Source organism: Vicugna pacos, chromosome 11, assembly GCF_048564905.1.
Source record: "Vicugna pacos chromosome 11, VicPac4, whole genome shotgun sequence".
NCBI lineage: Eukaryota > Metazoa > Chordata > Mammalia > Artiodactyla > Camelidae > Vicugna > Vicugna pacos.
In genome coordinates, this window is record NC_132997.1 from 75,893,998 (window position 1) to 75,911,521 (window position 17,524).

Genomic DNA, 17,524 nt, shown 5'->3' on the forward strand with positions numbered 1-17,524 from the left:
CCTCCTCCCTCTAGCTCTCGCTCCGCTTTCTGCAGTATCACGTGCAGCCGCGCCGGGAGCAGGATGGCGGCGGCAGCAGCAGCGGTGGGTGTCAGGCTCCGAGACTGCTGCAGCCGGGGCGCTGTACTTCTGCTCTTCTTCTCCCTGTCCCCTCAGCCCCCGGCTGCCGCCGCCTGGCTCCTAGGCCTGCGGCCCGAGGACACTGCTGGAGGCCGCGTGTCCCTGGAGGGGGGCACTCTGCGCGCCGCCGAAGGCACCAGCTTCCTCCTGCGCGTCTATTTCCAGCCCGGGCCCGAGGCGCCCGCGGCGCCAGTGCCCGCACCCACCCTTTCCCCGGGGGAGAATGGCACCGTCGACTGGGCTCCGCGGCTCGTGTTTATCGAGGAGCCCCCGGGCGGGAGCAGCGTGGCGCCCAGCGCCGTCCCCACGCGCCCCCCCGGGCCGCAGCGCTGCCGCGAGCAGAGTGACTGGGCATCGGACGTGGAGGTCCTGGGGCCCCTGCGCCCCGGAGGCGTGGCGGGCTCGGCTCTAGTCCAGGTGCGGGTGCGGGAGCTGCGCAAGGGCGAGGCAGAGCGGGGCGGCGCGGGCGGTGGCGGGAAGCTCTTCTCGCTGTGCGCCTGGGACGGGCGCGCCTGGCACCACCACGGCGCCGCCGGTGGCTTCCTGCTGCGCGTCCGCCCGCGGCTGTATGGCCCGGGCGGGGACCTGCTGCCCCCCGCGTGGTTGCGGGCGCTCGGGGCGCTCCTGCTGCTCGCCCTGTCTGCCCTGTTCAGCGGCCTGCGCCTGAGCCTGCTCTCGCTGGACCCGGTGGAGTTACGGGTGCTGCGGAACAGCGGCTCGGCCGCCGAGCAGGAGCAGGCGCGCCGAGTGCAGGCCGTGCGCGGCAGGGGGACCCATCTGCTCTGCACCCTGCTCCTGGGCCAAGCCGGAGCCAATGCGGCCCTGGCCGGCTGGCTGTACGCCTCGCTGCCGCCGGGCGTCGGGGGCACGGGGGAAGACTACAGCGAGGCGGGGATTCATTTCCCATGGCTGCCGGCGCTCGTGTGCACAGGCGCGGTGTTCCTGGGCGCCGAAATTTGCCCCTACTCGGTGTGTTCGCGGCACGGGCTGGCCATCGCCTCACACAGCGTGTGCCTGACCCGGCTTCTGATGGCGGCCGCCTTCCCCGTGTGCTACCCGCTGGGCCGCCTGCTGGACTGGGCGCTGCGCCAGGAGATCAGCACCTTCTACACGCGGGAGAAGCTGCTGGAGACGCTGCGAGCCGCGGACCCTTACAGTGACCTGGTGAAGGAGGAGCTCAACATCATCCAGGGCGCCCTGGAGCTGCGCACCAAGGTGGTGGAGGAGGTGCTGACCCCTCTCGGGGACTGCTTCATGCTGCGCTCCGACGCTGTGCTGGATTTCGCCACGGTCTCCGAGATCCTGCGCAGCGGCTACACTCGCATCCCCGTGTACGAGGGCGACCAGCGGCACAACATTGTGGACATTCTGTTTGTCAAGGACTTGGCCTTCGTGGACCCCGACGACTGCACGCCCCTTCTCACCGTCACCCGCTTCTACAACCGGCCCCTGCACTGCGTCTTCAATGATACCCGGCTGGACACAGTGCTGGAGGAGTTTAAGAAGGGTGAGCATGTGGTATATCTCCTCCCTCAACTCCTACCCCCTTCAAAAGTATTACCCTTTCATAAACATGTGAGACTTCAGATACCCAAAGCAGCTTCTCTCCTATGGCACCAAAAACTCAAGGAAAGCCCCATCTTATGTCTCCCTGACTCTTTTCCTTTCACTTGTCCCTGCCTTTCTTGAAGCAGAGTCCCTGTCTCTTTCCCTTTACTTGGCTCACAAGATGCGCTGTATTCTTAATTCATATAATTCCAGTATTTTTTCAGGGCCTACCAATTGCCAGGTATTGTGCAGATAGGACTCAGAGGATAGCCCTTGGAGGGCACTGCATGGCTTCCCATTATAGGAGAGAACTCTACGGGTTTCCATAACAAACAGCCTTTGCTTTAAATTCCTCCCTGGGTGGGAAGCTCACCATTTCCATTTCCAAGGCAAACTAATTCCATTGCTGGACAGCTCCAGCTTTTGACAATGTCTTTCTTACAAGGGGCAGAAATTTATTTCTCCAGAGCTTCTCTCTGGGTCCTAGTTCTGCCCTTTGAATCATTACATAAACTAAGCCCCATACACCTTAGACGTTCTTTCCCCACGTTGAACTTTCCATCAGCTATGTCTCGGACACACATCAAGTACCCACGTTGGAAATTTTAAAAATTTGACTCAGGCATGAGGTCCTTGTACTTCTGGAAACTGTGGTCTCATGAAGTAATGTAGATCTAGACCTGAGGAAATATTCTGGTAAAGGGAACCACTAGAAAATTTGCATATACAAATGAATGAGGCTTCCTTCAAAGCAGTCACATACCCTGCCCTCGATGTCATGCCTATGACATGTTTACTACATACCCGGGGTTTGCCTTTGGAAACTGTCTTCTGAGGTTGAGTACAATTCACTCCAGAAAAATCAGCCTGGACACTTTAAGGTCGATCCTCTTGAAATTATAGTTTGACTGGTCCCTTGGTTAACCAGAGTTGACCCAGAAGGACCCTTGGTTGTTTTTGAAAATCAAATCTACCTTCAAGAGTTACCTTCAAGAGACCTTTCAGAAGACTATCTCACAGACCCTGAAGGCAATTCCAGAATTTGAGAACAGTGACATGGTTAGAATAAGTGTAGAACCTTCCAGAATGACTACTTTGAAGGAGGCATTCATCTGTACATATGAGTTGGCATGTTTATTCAAAACAAAACAAAGCAAAAAATTAATCCCCTGACTTTAGAGTTGGGTTTCAAATGTCATTTCCCTGTGGCCAGCAGGAATCTCATTGGATTGTGTGTTTTTGATACATATTTTTTGTTTGTCAGAATTTCAATCTCATTATCTTGTTGGTATAGGTACTCTTTGTATATAAAGACTGCATACAAAGAGAAATCTGGGGTCCTCCTGCTACAATATTTTTAGACAAATGAAATCATGTTAAATATCAAAACGTAACCTGAGAAGGGGGGAAAAGTCAAAAAGCTACTTTCAGTCTCAAGATTTGTAGAGAGAACAGCCTTACACTTTATGTTGATATCATGAGAAGGGGAGGCAAATGTGTGTGTGTATATATATAGAGAGAGAGACAGATAGACAGACAGAGACAGAGAGGGAAAGGGCAGCTGTTTTAGCCTAATATGGGCTATCTCACCCTCTTCTGTTTGTCTCCCCTCAGTCCTTCCATCATGATTCATTCCCATTGCACCCTAAGGTTCATCCATCCACCCTAAGAATTTTTCTTACATTTTGTGTACCTTATAGAAGGGAGTCTTGAATCTGGGCATAAAAGCTATGAAAATCTGTATTAGTTTGCTAGGGCTGCCGTAACAAAATACAATAGGCTGAGTGGCATAAATAACAGAAATTTAGTTTCTCACAGTTTTGGAGGCTGGAAGTCCTCCATAGATCAAGATCAAGGTGTCAGCAGGTTTGGTTTCTTCTGAGGCCACTCTCCTTGGCTTACAGATGGCTACCTTCTCAGTGTGTCCTTACATGGTTGTCCCTCAGTCTGTGTGTGTTCATCCCTGTAGTCTCTCTGTGTATTCTGATCTCTTCTTACAAGGACACCATTCGGATTGGATTAGGGCTGACCCTATCAGCCCCTTTTTAGCTTAACCACCTTTTAGATGTGGTAGCTAAAATAATGTTTCATTGTCATGCATTGCCAGATGATTTTTTTTTCAACTGAGGTATACTTGATGTATAATATTATGTAAGTTTCAGGTGTACAACATAGTGATTCACAATTTTTGAAGGTTATATTCCATTTATAGTTATTGTAAAATATTGGCTGTATTCCCTGTGTTGTTGTAGCTTATTTATTTTCTACATAGGAGTTTGTGCCTCTTAATACCTTACCCTTATCTTACCCTTCTACCCTTCCATCTCCCTGCTGGTAAACACCAGTTTATTCTCTATATCTGTGAGTCCATTCACTAGTTTGTTCTCTTTTTTAGAGTCCACACGTAAGTGGTGTCAAACAGTGTCTTTCTCTGCCAGATGACATGTTTAATGAAACTCCTGGGAACTCATTCATTCATTCTTTTAGTATTTACTGAGCATCTATATAGAGCTAGGCAACAGAGGAGACAATAAGACTGCCCTCCGAAAGTTAACAGTCTGTAAGGTCAGGCGGTGTTAGAATAAAGGCAGTCTTCTGAAGCAGAAATTGTGTCTTAGTAACCTCTGTATCCCCAGCACCTTGCACAGTGTCTTGCACACAGTAGACTGCTCAAAAAAGTCAGTATTGATTGGACATGAGTTCTGTTGCAGAATTTCTAACTCTGGTCTGAAAAAGGCTTGTTAGCGTTCTATCACTAGGTAGTTTGTAACTGGGTAGGCTTGTTCAACTTTCCATAGCTAATAAGTGACTGGATTGTGATTTGAACCAGATCTGTAGGACCCCAAAACCTGTTCTTTTTTCCACCACACAGTCTTATTCCATCCTCCATCCCCAAACTCCTGCCATCCAAAGGGTTCAAAGCTGGCCTTTCACCTCTGACTTGTGGCCCGTGACTGATTCGCCTTTAGTTTCTGCAGGTTGGAAATGTAGCTTTTATAATTACAATAATTGCTAACATGCATATTGAGTTTTACAAACATTTCTACCAACCTCTCTTATCTGATCCTTAAAACAACTATGCAGGTATAGGTGAGGACCCTAAGAACCAGAAGGATTACTTGTCCTACCTAAGATCATCACTCACCTGGTATACTCAGGTTCAAATCCAGGTCTTGTGACTCCAAATCTCTTATCCATATGGGATTTTCTCTGTATATTTCTTATAAACTCCAGATTTTTTGAAGTGAGGGGAAAAGAAAAATGGTCTTTCCAGCGAGCTTTAAAAAGAGGAACAATTTTTCTCTCCACCAGCTGTGAGTTCTTGAGGGCAGAGAATGAGTCATTTATTTTGTACACTCAGGACAAATACAGTAGCCATTATGGCTAGAGGATAAATAAACATTTATTGAATAAATGGTCTTAAAAACTAATTTCAATTATATTTCTGTGTTTGAGTGAGGTGAACCTTAAGTACAGAATAATTAGTGGTGTTCCACTGACCATAACCAATCTTTCCTCTTCTTCTTCTTGAATTCTCTATCCCAATTAGTGGTACCACTGCCCTCCCCTGCTAAGTCTATCAAGCTAGAAACTTCTTCACCCCCACCCTCATCCTAAGTTACCACCGTCTTAGTCTGCTCAGGCTGCCACAGCAAAATGCCATAGACTGGGGGGCTTAAACAACAGAAATTTATTTTCTCACAATTCCTGAGGCTGGAAGTCTAAGATCAAGGTTCTAGCCGATTTGGTTTTGGTGAAAGCTCTCTTCCTGGCTTGCAGACAGCCACCTTCTCACTGTGTCCTCACATGGCCTTTCTTAGTTCACATGCACGGAGTGACAGCTCTGGTCTCCTTATAAAAACACCAATCCTTTTGGATTAAGGCCCCATCCTTGTCATCTCATTTAACCTTAATTACTTCCTTAAAGGCTCCACTCCGGAGTTAGGCTTTAACATGAATTTGAGGAGGGGAAGGGACACAGACATTCAGTCCATAATAATCTCCAAAGTCTGCAAAAAATTTGCCAATAGTGCATCCAAAATATTTCTTGTAACTGTACATAACTTAGTGCCCTATTTCTTCCACTTAGGTTATTCGTTAATTTTATTCAACAACTAGTTATTGTATACTTGTTGCACAGGCACAGCGGAGAACACCACCAACATAGTCCCTGTCTGCATGGAGCTTTCATTCTAATGCAGGAGACAGAAATTAGACAAATGAGACAGGAATTAAGAGTATAAGCTTTGGTACCAGATTGCTCTGGTTGCATCCTGGCCTTGGGCAAGTTACTTAACGGTTTGTTTCATTAGCTGTAAAATAAGGATAATAATAGTATTTACTCATAGAGTTGTTTGAAATATTAAGACATTATTTGCATAATACTGCTTATTTAGTAACTGTCATATAATAAATGCTAAATAAATGTTAGCTCAGATTATTAGATGTAAACACAAATCTGTTATGTACTCATTTGTGCAACTGCCTTCTAAGAAGTTGCACTTCCTCCAGTTTCTGCCACCCTCAGATCTGTCCTCTTCGGTGCTAGTAAATAATCTCTGTTGCCATCATCCATGCTTCCAACCTTTCTGCACTCCCTACTCATGCAGGACAAAGTCTAAGCTGTGCCCCCATGACCTGCTCCCTGCCCTCGCTGCCAGACTCACAACTGATTACACCCGCAGCTTTATGCTCCAGCAACACCAAACTCAGTGGCCACACTGTGCTATTTCTCGCCTTCATCCCTTTTCTTATATGGTACTCTTTGTCAGGGCTATGCATTGGGGAACTAATCCTTACTCCAGCACCTCCTTTAATACTCAGCACAGGGGCTCCCTCCTCTAGGAAGCTTCTCCTGTAAACCCATTTTAGCCAGCTTAATTATTCAACATGTCTATTATTGAACTAACAGGCTATTTTATTAGTATCTGTTTACAAATGCCGCTCATGCGTATTATGAACATCAGGAAGGCAATGTCTGTCTTTGTAGCCATAGCACCTAGCAATGGCTATAACACATAGTAAGTTTTCAGTAAATCTTTGTTGAATGACTAAATGAACGTCTGAAGGAGTTAACTTTAATATAATGGAAGGGATCTGCAGAGCACTGGTGAATGAGTCATTATCTCCAGCCCAATCATTTTGGACCATGCAGCAGGACAAGGTCAGATTTTAAATGTTAGAAGAAAAGTGTTATATATCATTGTTTCTTTGTTCTTTAGACAATTATTTAGTCCTTTTCAAAGCACTGTGCTAAGAGTTGGGTGTGTAAGATACAGTCCCTGCTCCCAAAGAGACTTCAGCCCATTGGGAGAGTAGCATTCCCCTTTGTAAAACTAGAAGGCAGGTTGAACTCACCTTTCCCCCCAATTTCCAACAGCATTACAATTCACAAGTCATGGCTTTGCGTGTAAGTAGGTAGATAAGACAGACCTGCACATAAATCATTAAAACAAATGTGCAATAATAGAAATATTAAAATGCAGTCAGAACATAGGGAAAGGAATAATTATGATTGAATTATTTTGCTTTTTTTAAGTAATTTTTTTTACATTTTTTATTGATTCATAATCATTTTACAGTGTTGTGTCAGATTCCAGTGTTCAGCACAATTTTTCAGTCATTCATGGACATATACACACTCATTGTCACATTTTTTTCTCTGTGATTTATCATAACATTTTGTGTATATTTCCCTGTGCTATACAGTGTAATCTTGTTTATCTATTCTACAATTTTGAAATCCCAGTCTATCCCTTCCCACCCTCTACCCCCCGAATTATTTTGCTTTTATAACATTTTTACTGAAGTTTGTAAGTTTCTATACTACATGTTCATTATAGAAAGTTTAAAAATAGAATAGACAAAATATGAACATCACCTGAAAATAATCCTCCCACTGTCCTGAAATAATAGCTTTTAGTATTTTGTCATATTAAAAATATATGGCAGGTAATAACAACCTTAATCAAATTCTTAAACAGAAAAAAGAAAGGTGGAGTAACCCTGTGGTCTTGCCTTCTTCCAGAAATCAAATATCCCAATCTAATCCCAAGAGTGATTTTTTGATGTGATGGTATTCTTCTCACAGTAAGTCTCCCTGAGATTGAGTTCTATAATTTGGGAAGACTGATTTATAAAATGCACCCTTAGAAATTTATTGAACTTACTTTCTAAAGTTTACCATTCTACTTATTGGATTGTTTTTAGGAGAAAACCAACCTTGTATAGACAACAGGGAGAAGGAATAAAGTGTTCTGAAATCGAAGCCTCTGGGCACTAAAGCTCTGGTATTCAATTTAGTTAAGCAGTTTAGCTTGCTGAGTTAGTAACACCATCTTCCTAAACAAAAGACAGCATAATCCATACAATGTTGGGTTACTCTATCTGTAGGCTGAAATAGCCATCTTAAATTATGTAAAATGGTCTGTTGCAGTTTTCATACTCAACCTTTGCTCATTGATTCATTCATTCATTCAGTAAATATTTACTGAATTCCTGCTTTAGGCCAGGCATTGAGGTGGGACCTGGGAATACAGCCGTGAACAAGAAAGACACTGAGCAGGCATTACGGAGCTGAAAGATACCCACTTCAATTTTGCTTCTAATGCATGTGGTTTGTTCCCTAAAGTACATCCAACCAGCCAGCAAGTGCTTCTGGCATAGACACACAGTATAACAATTTCTGAGGAATAATCTGGTTGAAAAGTCAGTGTTTTGCTTATCACTACAAATTCTGGTGTGAGCTATTTTAGCAGGAAGAATAATTATCCCATTGCTTAATTCTATAAAAAGCTGCCAAAACGTTCTTTGTCTTCCATGAAAGAAAATAAAAACTTGTTTTCACTCGAAGTTATATTTGACAGGTATAATTGGATGTAATATGCTTTAAAAATGTGTTAAACATTGTTAAATAATAATTCATAAATTTTAGAATAAGATGTTTATCTTCTAAGCAATAATTAGAGTAAAGAGTAAACAAAGCATAGTCCCTCACGTACAGGAAAGAAGAACAAAAGGAAACAAGAAAAAGTGAAAATAATTAATTATATGAAGTGTTAAAATTGCTTGTTTATATTTTTTTCTTTACAATTTTTCATTATGATTGTTGGAATATTGTTATGCAGTAATTTTTTTTCTCAGCCTGGCAATGGAAATATCAGGTAACAATAGAATCCAAGCTGGAAGGGACACTGAAAACCTGAGAGAGAATCTAATTCACACTTTTCTTTTAGATTTAATTATCCTTTACAGAGCATAACAGCCTTCGTTGTCAGACTATCTTTAACCTAAATCCCACAGACAGCAATCAAATTCTGGTTCTGCTTTTTACCATGCTTTGTGAGCCCTCTTTCATTTGAAGAATATAGGAGCTCAACTAAATTCCATTTTTTAACAGACAAGTACATCTGGTTGTGCTTCTTGCTCCCTTAAAGCATCTGAGTGTCTCAGAGCAGGGGGTCTGTGGAATGTCCTAGCAATCTCGTAAACTGGTTTGCCTCTAAGCCCACATCTGGCAACTGCTTGACCTTCAGTAATAACTCTCAATCCTCTCTTTATTTTCTGATGTCTGTTCTTTTCCAAATTGAGATTCTTGTTAATTCCTACTTCCCTCCCTCCTTCCTTTCATTCCCTCCTTCCTTCCAGTTGACAGTCAAGTAGAGATATACACTAACCAATAAATAACTACACACGATGACAAGTGATGTGAAGAAAAAGTACAGGGAGCTAGGAGAGTATATAATAGGGGGCCCTGACCTAGTCTTGTGGGTTAGGATAGGCTTCCCCCTCCCCAAGTGGTTTTGAGCTAAAGGTGGTAAGAAGGAATTCACCAGAGGAAGAGCTTTTCAGGAGAAGGGAACAGACGTGCCAAGGCTCTGAGGAAAGAAGGCTGTGTGGCTGGGTTCCTGGCCACTTCGCACCCATTAGGGAAAGCGCCACGTCTGCCACCTAACCTTCCCTCCACCCCCAGCGACTGTTGACGACGTTATCTGAGCAACTGAGTTCAGTAACATTCGCTGAGTGCTGCGCTCCCAGGACTCTGGGAGCCGGATATGGATATAAATATGGGAAAGACCCTGCCCTCCAAAAGCATGAAAGGAGGAAGGGCCCTGATGGAAATGATGCAGAGCAGACTGGGATACAGTCAAGGGCATCCAGAAAAAAATCTGTGGATGAAGGAGGAAGGGAGAAGTAATTCCCTGGAAGGATCTGGGAAAACTTCTCTGAGGATGTGAATGGAGAGACTCTGATAAGCAGTTACGAAGGGAAAGGGCATTCCCGCTGAGGCAGGAGCTTGAGCTAGAAAAATAAAGGCAGAAAGGGAGCCAAGACCACATTCAAAAGCTGGTAACGTCATGATTATAATGTTGCTTGTCTTCCAGCAAAATGGGGAACTAGGCAGAATGAGGCATTTGTCAAACATAATTTATGTTCCTTCCAAGTGCCAACGCTGTATATTTTAACCATTTTGGGGGATGATATTTCTAAAATGTTTTATACCCATTCCTCCCTTCCTTAACAAAGGATCCTAAATATAACTTAATCTTTTCTTGATGACGCAGGATCATGGTCATGAGAATGTAATTATTTTATGCTGTATTATAAAGCAGTTCTCTGTCTACTTTTTCATTTTTCTCTGTCCTCTGGCTGTCAGCTGCTAGTTCTCCTTGAGTCGGCCTGAAGCAAATCCCTGCCCCCACCTCAGTGATCACAAAACCTCTCTTTCTATGTCGATTTCAGAGCTTCTATTTAACTGAGAAACCAAGTAAATACACGTATTGGGAATCATGTGCCTTATGTACAATAGGCTTCAATAAATATTTGTTGAATAAACTATTAATTAGGCTTTGCCTGGGAGCATAAGGTATGAGGTTGGTGTGCAGACCTGGGATAGTTCCTTCTGGGACCAGGTTCAAAGCCCTGCAAAGTCAGACCTCCAGATAATGGGTTGTGACTTTGCTATTTTTACAGTGTTGCTTAGCAAGCCAAACTGCCAACCAGCATAGAGTCTAGTGACTAACAGCTATTTTTTCATGCCCTGGTGATGCTGGTTACCACGGTGTTCTGGGTGACACGGCTGGCTGTTTTTATAATTGCCTTTTAGTGTCTCAAGAAATTTTTTGTGATAAATGCATTGATTACTTTTGATGAAGTAGAGCAGGATTACTACAAAGTACAGCCTTTTTTTTTTTTAAACTAGAGAAAGGGACTGTTTTTTCCAAAGCAAGGTGGTTGCTACAGGACTGGTAGGGTAACATCTTTTGTGTTTCTCCTCCTGATTTGATAGAAAGTGATTTGATTTGATTGTGTAGTTAAAAAAAAAAACTAACACGTATAAAGGCAACTTTTCTCATCAATATTAAAATACAAACATTAGCGGGGAAGGGTATAAAGCTTAGCATGCACAAGGTCCTGGGTTCAATACCCAGTACGCCTCCATAAATAAATAAATAAATAAACAAACAAACAAACAAACAAACAAACAAACAAACAAACATAATTACCCTTCCACCCAAAAACTAATCAATCAATCAATCACCTAGAAAATGTAAAGAAAAAAATATTAAAATACAAACATTAGCAGTTTAAGCTCCTTTGTAAACTCATGAGGCTGTAACTGATGATTCTGTTAAAATTCTAGTATGTCATAGATATCACCAAGAAACATCCTGTCAAGCCAGACTGTATTTTGTAGCACAGGACTTTTTAGCCCTAAAAAGTATAGAATTTTAGAGCCAGAAAAAACACCTTGGAGATCACATGATTCCCATCCTTTAATTTTAAGGTAGAGAAAACTGAGGCCCAGAAAAGACAAATTACAAAAATATCGATGATAATCCCTTACAGTTTGCAAAGATCTTTCCAAAACAGTAAGTCATTTTGTGCTCACGGTGCATGTGAAGCCATTTTGTATCTGAGGCACCTGGGATCTGGAGACACAAGTGTCATGTTCCATGTTATTGACTGAGGCAGAGCCAGAAGCCACATCTGTGATCTGCCGCCTCAGACTGTGGAGCCACAGACAGAGATAGTCAGAGATACCTATGCTCAGATCTCAGCTCCTCCGTTTATTCACTAGCTCTGTGACTGGGGCAGGCTGGACCACTGTGAATGAGGCTTACCCTCCTTCTTCTTAAGATGGGAATATTGGTGCTACATTGTAAGTTTACTTCAAAGGCTAAAAAATGATGCTCGTACAGCACTTAAGATACTCCACCATTTGCCTCTCACCTCACTGATCTAGTTAAATGAATTACATCTAGTTAGTCATTTTGTGTGAGAAGTGCTTTCTCTGATCCAGCCCACGTAGAAGTCATTGCATTTAATAAGAAAACAAAAGTGAGAGCCGTTTACTTTGGATAGGGCCCAGGAAACCAAAATTGTGGAAATTTCTTACATTTCTTTTATCCTGTCATCAGTTAGGTTTCCTCCCACACTACTCTGCCCTTCCTCAGACATCCCAGGCAAATTAAAAAAAATTAAAAACATACAAATATCATAGCGCAATCAGTGAAACCCCTTAAAGCTACATGCAGTCCACCAAAATGAAATATCAATCTAGACATGGGAAGAGTTGACCCTGAAGGCGGAAGTAGGGTGAGGTGCTGAGCATTCACTCTGCATACTTTCCTTCAGGCCTTGGCCATTTACAAAATAGGTTCCCATCACTCTTAACACATCTGAGACAGGAAACCTGAGATTTGGCTTGAAATGTGGAGTCTGCAAGGTGTGTTGGGGAAAGCCCAGGCTGTGGAGGCAGATGGACCTGGGTTGTTTCCTGGCTTCATTGCATACTAACTCTTGGCCTTGAGAAAGTCACTTCCTTTTTTTTGATTCTCAGTTTCCTCATCTTCATACTGATAGTAACAATCCCCATTTTGCAGAGAGTTGATGAAGACCAGAGGTGACATGTGAACCCAGTCAATAATCAATACAGTAATCAACACTAGGGCAAAAACTGGAAAATGTTGACCTGTGCTCTGGGGAGTCAGCTTGGTTTAGATCTGAAACAGTGGAGAACACTGGAGTAGCTGCAGGCTGTCTTCTCCTGGAAGGAGAACCTTCACAATCAAGAGTCTTCAGGTTACGTCCGGTGTCTGGCTTACTTCAGATAGAGCTCTCTCCATCCCCCCAGCCACATCTCTCTCTTCTCCCAGAGACTAGCCAAGTGTGACCACAGCCCCTGGGCTGACTCAGAACTAATTGATCTGCCGGATGCCTAAGGCCAGTCATACTTGTCTTTCAGTGTACCGTCCTCATATCTGAGGATGGTTTGTAGCCTGAGAATGACAGCACCTGCCAAAGCTAAGCCAAGTCACTCTGGGTGGTCATGGTGATTTTGAAGCAGGGGATTCTGATTATGTTTAGCCTGAACCTGGAGACAGTCAAGCTGGCCCCATGGGGCCAGTTCTGTGTCTAAGAGGACTGAGGTTAAAGTATCTAGTCTTGTTTAGTTTATCTTGAAGGTTTCCACAAACCCTAGCTAGGGTAGGTCCTCTTCAGTTCCCTGAGTTCAAATTTTGGATGCACGATTTATTGACTGAGCATCCTTGGACCAGTTATTTGTTGAATGGGGCATAAGCACAATACATTTTGATAGAATAATGGGAAAGAAGGCAAAGTATATACCAAAAACCATGGAAGCCTCTAATGACAGGAAGAAGAGTTCAGAAATGATCCTCCCTGGTAATTGGTCCATGTTATTGAGATGGGGAATAATCTCATAAATTGTGTGTTTGGGGACAGTCAATCTAGTTTTAGTGGATAGAATGGATTAGAACTGGAAAAGCCAAAAGAAGGATTGGTTAAGATACTAGTACAATAGCCCAGGATACGATGAGCACATGGAAATTAAGGACCATACACTTGCAATTGGAAAGGGGAAAATCTGAGATTTTATTACCTTCTGGATGCTCCTTCTCAGTCTCCTTTACCAATTCCTCCTATGTTATATTCACTGATAAATCCTCATTGCTTGGAACAGGACCTACCCATATCAGATGGTCAAATACTTGTTGCACAAATGTTGCATTTCTGTGCAAAATAGGGATTATTATTAATAATATGGTCCAGGCACTGGAATGATTAAAACCTCTTTAGGTGACTCTAAGGTGGGCAGTTGCAGTTAGAACCTCTACTCTAGTCCTTGATCCTCTGCTCTTCTCTCTCCTCTCAATTAAAGATCCCAGTAGAGCCCATCACTTTAAATATCACCATCACCTCTTTCCTGAGAACTAAACTTATTTTTTTCTTAAATATACTTTATTTATAGACCAGTTTGAGGTGAGGATAAAGCAAAGGTATTCACAGTGGAAACAAAAATCAATCGTAAGGGTGGAAAGAAAACGAGAGTAGTCTTGACCAGTTCTTCTGATACTCAAATGTGCATGAGAACCACGTGGAGATCTTGAGGAAATGCAGGTTCCGACTGAACTGCTAGGGTGGTGAACAAACTTCTGCATCTCTCACAAGCTCCCAGATGATGCCAATTCTTCTAGTCCAAGGGCCACACTTTGAATAACAACTGTTTAGAGTAGTGCTTCTCAAACTCTAGTTTGCATAAGAGTCACCTAGGATATCACTAGTATGCCTGGACTCCACCTTACCACCCAAGAACCTGATTCTGTAATGCAGGGGTAGGACCCAAGAACCTACATTTTGAACAAGTGCCCAGGTGATGTTCAATGCTGCTGGTCCAAGGGACATACTTCAACTGGTAGAGGGTCACCGTGACCAAGGGGAGAAAGAATAGGCACTCAACACTGCCTACCAAATGAATAAAAGATGCTGTAGGGACACCAGGGATAATAAGAATGTAGCAAAAGCCACTATATTTTACAAGTCAAGTTGAAGGTCGTAAATGAGGCAGACACCATAAAACCATAAAATGACTTGTGCTTTCCTTAATTCTCTATTTCCAAGCAACATGCTTTCCCCTTAGCGTCTATATTTTATCTTGGGAACAATTACCTTACCAAAGAGCTGTAGCTATTTTTGAAAGAGAGAGAAAGAAATCAATTGTTCTTTTTTTTTTTTTTCAAAGCGTAGGAGGTATGCTAACAGGGTCCCTAGGAGCTCTTCTCTGTGGATGTGCCTAAACCATCTAAAGGCTGTACTTATTAAAGATCTTTGGAGAATATTTCAGCTTCTTCAAATGCCAAAATGCAATTGTGATGTTGCTGCCACTTCCTATCGTTCTGTCTCTTTAAAGCAAGTGTCTCAGCACTATTGACTTTCCTTGTTGTGGGGCCGTCCTGCAGGATGTGTAGCTGCATCCCTGACCTCTACCCACTAGATGCCAATAGCATTTTCTGCCCCAAGTTGTGACAACCCAGATTGTCTCCAGACATTGCCAAATGTTTCCTGGGGGGCAAATTGGGGCCCCAATTGAGAACCACTGCTTCAAAAGCAATGTCTGAAAACCTAGTCACCCTTCTAGGAAATTTGACTTACAGTTTGGCATGTTGATGCCAGATAGTGACGAGATAGAGCACTACCAGTAACCAGTACTAGTAGTGTGCCCTTTGAATTCTTGGGGTAACAGAAAGACTAGTTGGACTTTCAGTCGTGGGAAATGTTATTGACCTCAGACACACCAGGAGTCTAACAGCTAGTGCAGTACCTCAAACTTATCTCAGAGGTGGTTGGTACAAAAGCTATAAGAAACCCCTTTCCAAACTCAGCACTAACCAGTCAACAACTACTCTCTCCCTGTAACAAAATACCGTTATGGTGTACCACATCGTATGAGAGGAAGCATTCATCAGCTTGCCATACAAATACCCTTTGTTCTAGGAGGTTCTTCCCTGTCTTTTCATGAGCATCTTGTGACTTAAGCCACATCCATCAAAGGGACCAGGACTTTACTAGACACCTCAGTGCTTGTTTCTCTTCCTTTCTCTTCCTCATTAATAGGTCATCAGACAAATAACCACAGTGCCATAGAGCTTACCCACCAGTGGTTTTCAGACTTTAACCTGCATCAGAACCAGCCATAAAGCTTATTAAACCACATTGGGCCATACCCCCTGAGATTCTGACTTACTAAGTCTGGGATGGGGCCTAAGAATTTGCATTTCTAACGAAGTTCCCCAGTGATGCTGGTGCTGCTGGTTCAGGGACCTCACTTTGAGAAGCATTACTCACTGTAAAACAAGTGATAGTTCTCAGACTTGGCTGAATGTTAGTATCATCTGGGGGAACATTTTTAACCATCGATGCCATGGCCTCATCCCAAACTGTTGAAATCAGAATCTTTGGGTGTGGGATCCAGTCTTTAGAGTATATTTAGTTTCTTAGATGATTCTAATGTATGGCCAGCGTTGAAAACCATTTAACTAGGGAAATGCATTCCAAAGCACTGGGGTGGAGGGTCTCACTGGGTGGCCCTATTTATTGCAGGGCTGTAATATGACTTTGTCCCAGAAAGGTATGACTCTGACCCCTTATGGTTCATTGAGGATTACTTCTCCATTTGGAACCAAAACCATCCTAACCTCATCCAAATAAGGCTCAGATCATTGGTGCATATTCTCTACTTAGTGTCTCATCAGGGTGCAGGCAGCACTGGAGCTGGATTGTAAATCAGAGACTGGGAGAAACTAGTCCAGGCTGAAGAGAAGCAAATCAAGGCTTAAGGAATCTACAACTGCTAGAAGACAGGAAAGGCGTGTCGGCAGCCAAGCCATCAGACAGGGCTGGGGCTTCCGCTGAGGCTGGATACCAGGAACAAGGCAGGGATTCAAGCCAGAGGCCAGAAAGTCTGTAGTTACCAGTTCAGAAGTAGACACCAATGAACCCAGAATAAAATATACTCTTTTCAACAGGGACAGATGTAGCCTTAAGTCTTAGGAAGGTTATGGCCATAAAATCCACTGTTTCTTTATGTTCAGCTCAGCCCAGAAGATTCCCATGCGTTGGTGTTTAGTGTGACGATAGTATGGTCAAAGGACATGTAAAAATACCTCATAAAGTAGTAGCATTCACGAGTTTTCTATTTAAAGAATTACCTTTTGCCTCATTATATCTTAATGAGATCCAATAGGCTTTTGGAATTAGCAAGCTTAACGTTTGTCACTTTGACTGTTGGAAGGGTGATTTTTCCAGGGACCCCATTGCTTTAGACTTGTCTGTAGGCTGAGACTGTGCAGAGCAAAGCTCTTAGCAGCCCCTCAACATCACCGGTTCAGCTCAGCTTTGCTCTTCTTCATGTGCCATCTTGTTCAGAACACAAGGTTGAAACATTTTCTGATGTCTATAAGAAGCTCACAGGCAAGGATGTTAATTTGGCGGGGAGAGGGGTATAGCTCAAGTGGTAGAGTGCATGCTTAACGTGCATGAGGTTCTGGGTTTATTCCCAGTACCTCCTCTAAAACAAACAAACAAACAAACCAAATTACCTGCCCCAAAGATGTTAATTTTAGATTCCCAGAGTTTCAGTTGTAAACGAAAATGACTAAGTAAAATATTATTCACCCCCCAAAAATGTAATGATCCTAAAGAAATAATCTTTTAAAATTCTTGCTTCATTTGGGGCTATGCCCAACACTTCAGGAGCCTAGGAAAAGGAGGGGTACCAGCAGATAGGTCTCTTAAAGGCCAGCCTTTTTGAGGGAAGGACCTTAGGTATGTGTGTCATGGGAACAGCTGGTTTTCTTGTCCCCTTGAGTGTCAGCTCAGAACAGGGTTATATGATTGCGGATTCCTGTTCCAGGCTATACCCAAGAAAGGACGACTTCCTTCAGTTGTTTGTAGATCTCTACAGGCATTTGTGGGACTCATAAAGACTGATTGTGAATTATAAGATGCTTCTAAATAGATTACATAAGTACATTGTCTTGAACATTATATCATT

The 17,524-nt window shown here is 43.3% G+C and overlaps 1 protein-coding gene across 1 annotated transcript in view; it reads left to right on the plus strand.

Moving 5' to 3' along the window:
• Nucleotides 1-17,524, plus strand: part of CNNM1 (cyclin and CBS domain divalent metal cation transport mediator 1) — a 49,747-nt gene continuing 32,223 nt past the window's right edge. The window contains exon 1 of the mRNA XM_031682746.2: nucleotides 1-1,627. Within this exon, the coding sequence (XP_031538606.2) occupies nucleotides 64-1,627 (1,564 nt within the window). The 5' untranslated portion in view covers nucleotides 1-63. The remainder of the gene's footprint in view (nucleotides 1,628-17,524) is intronic.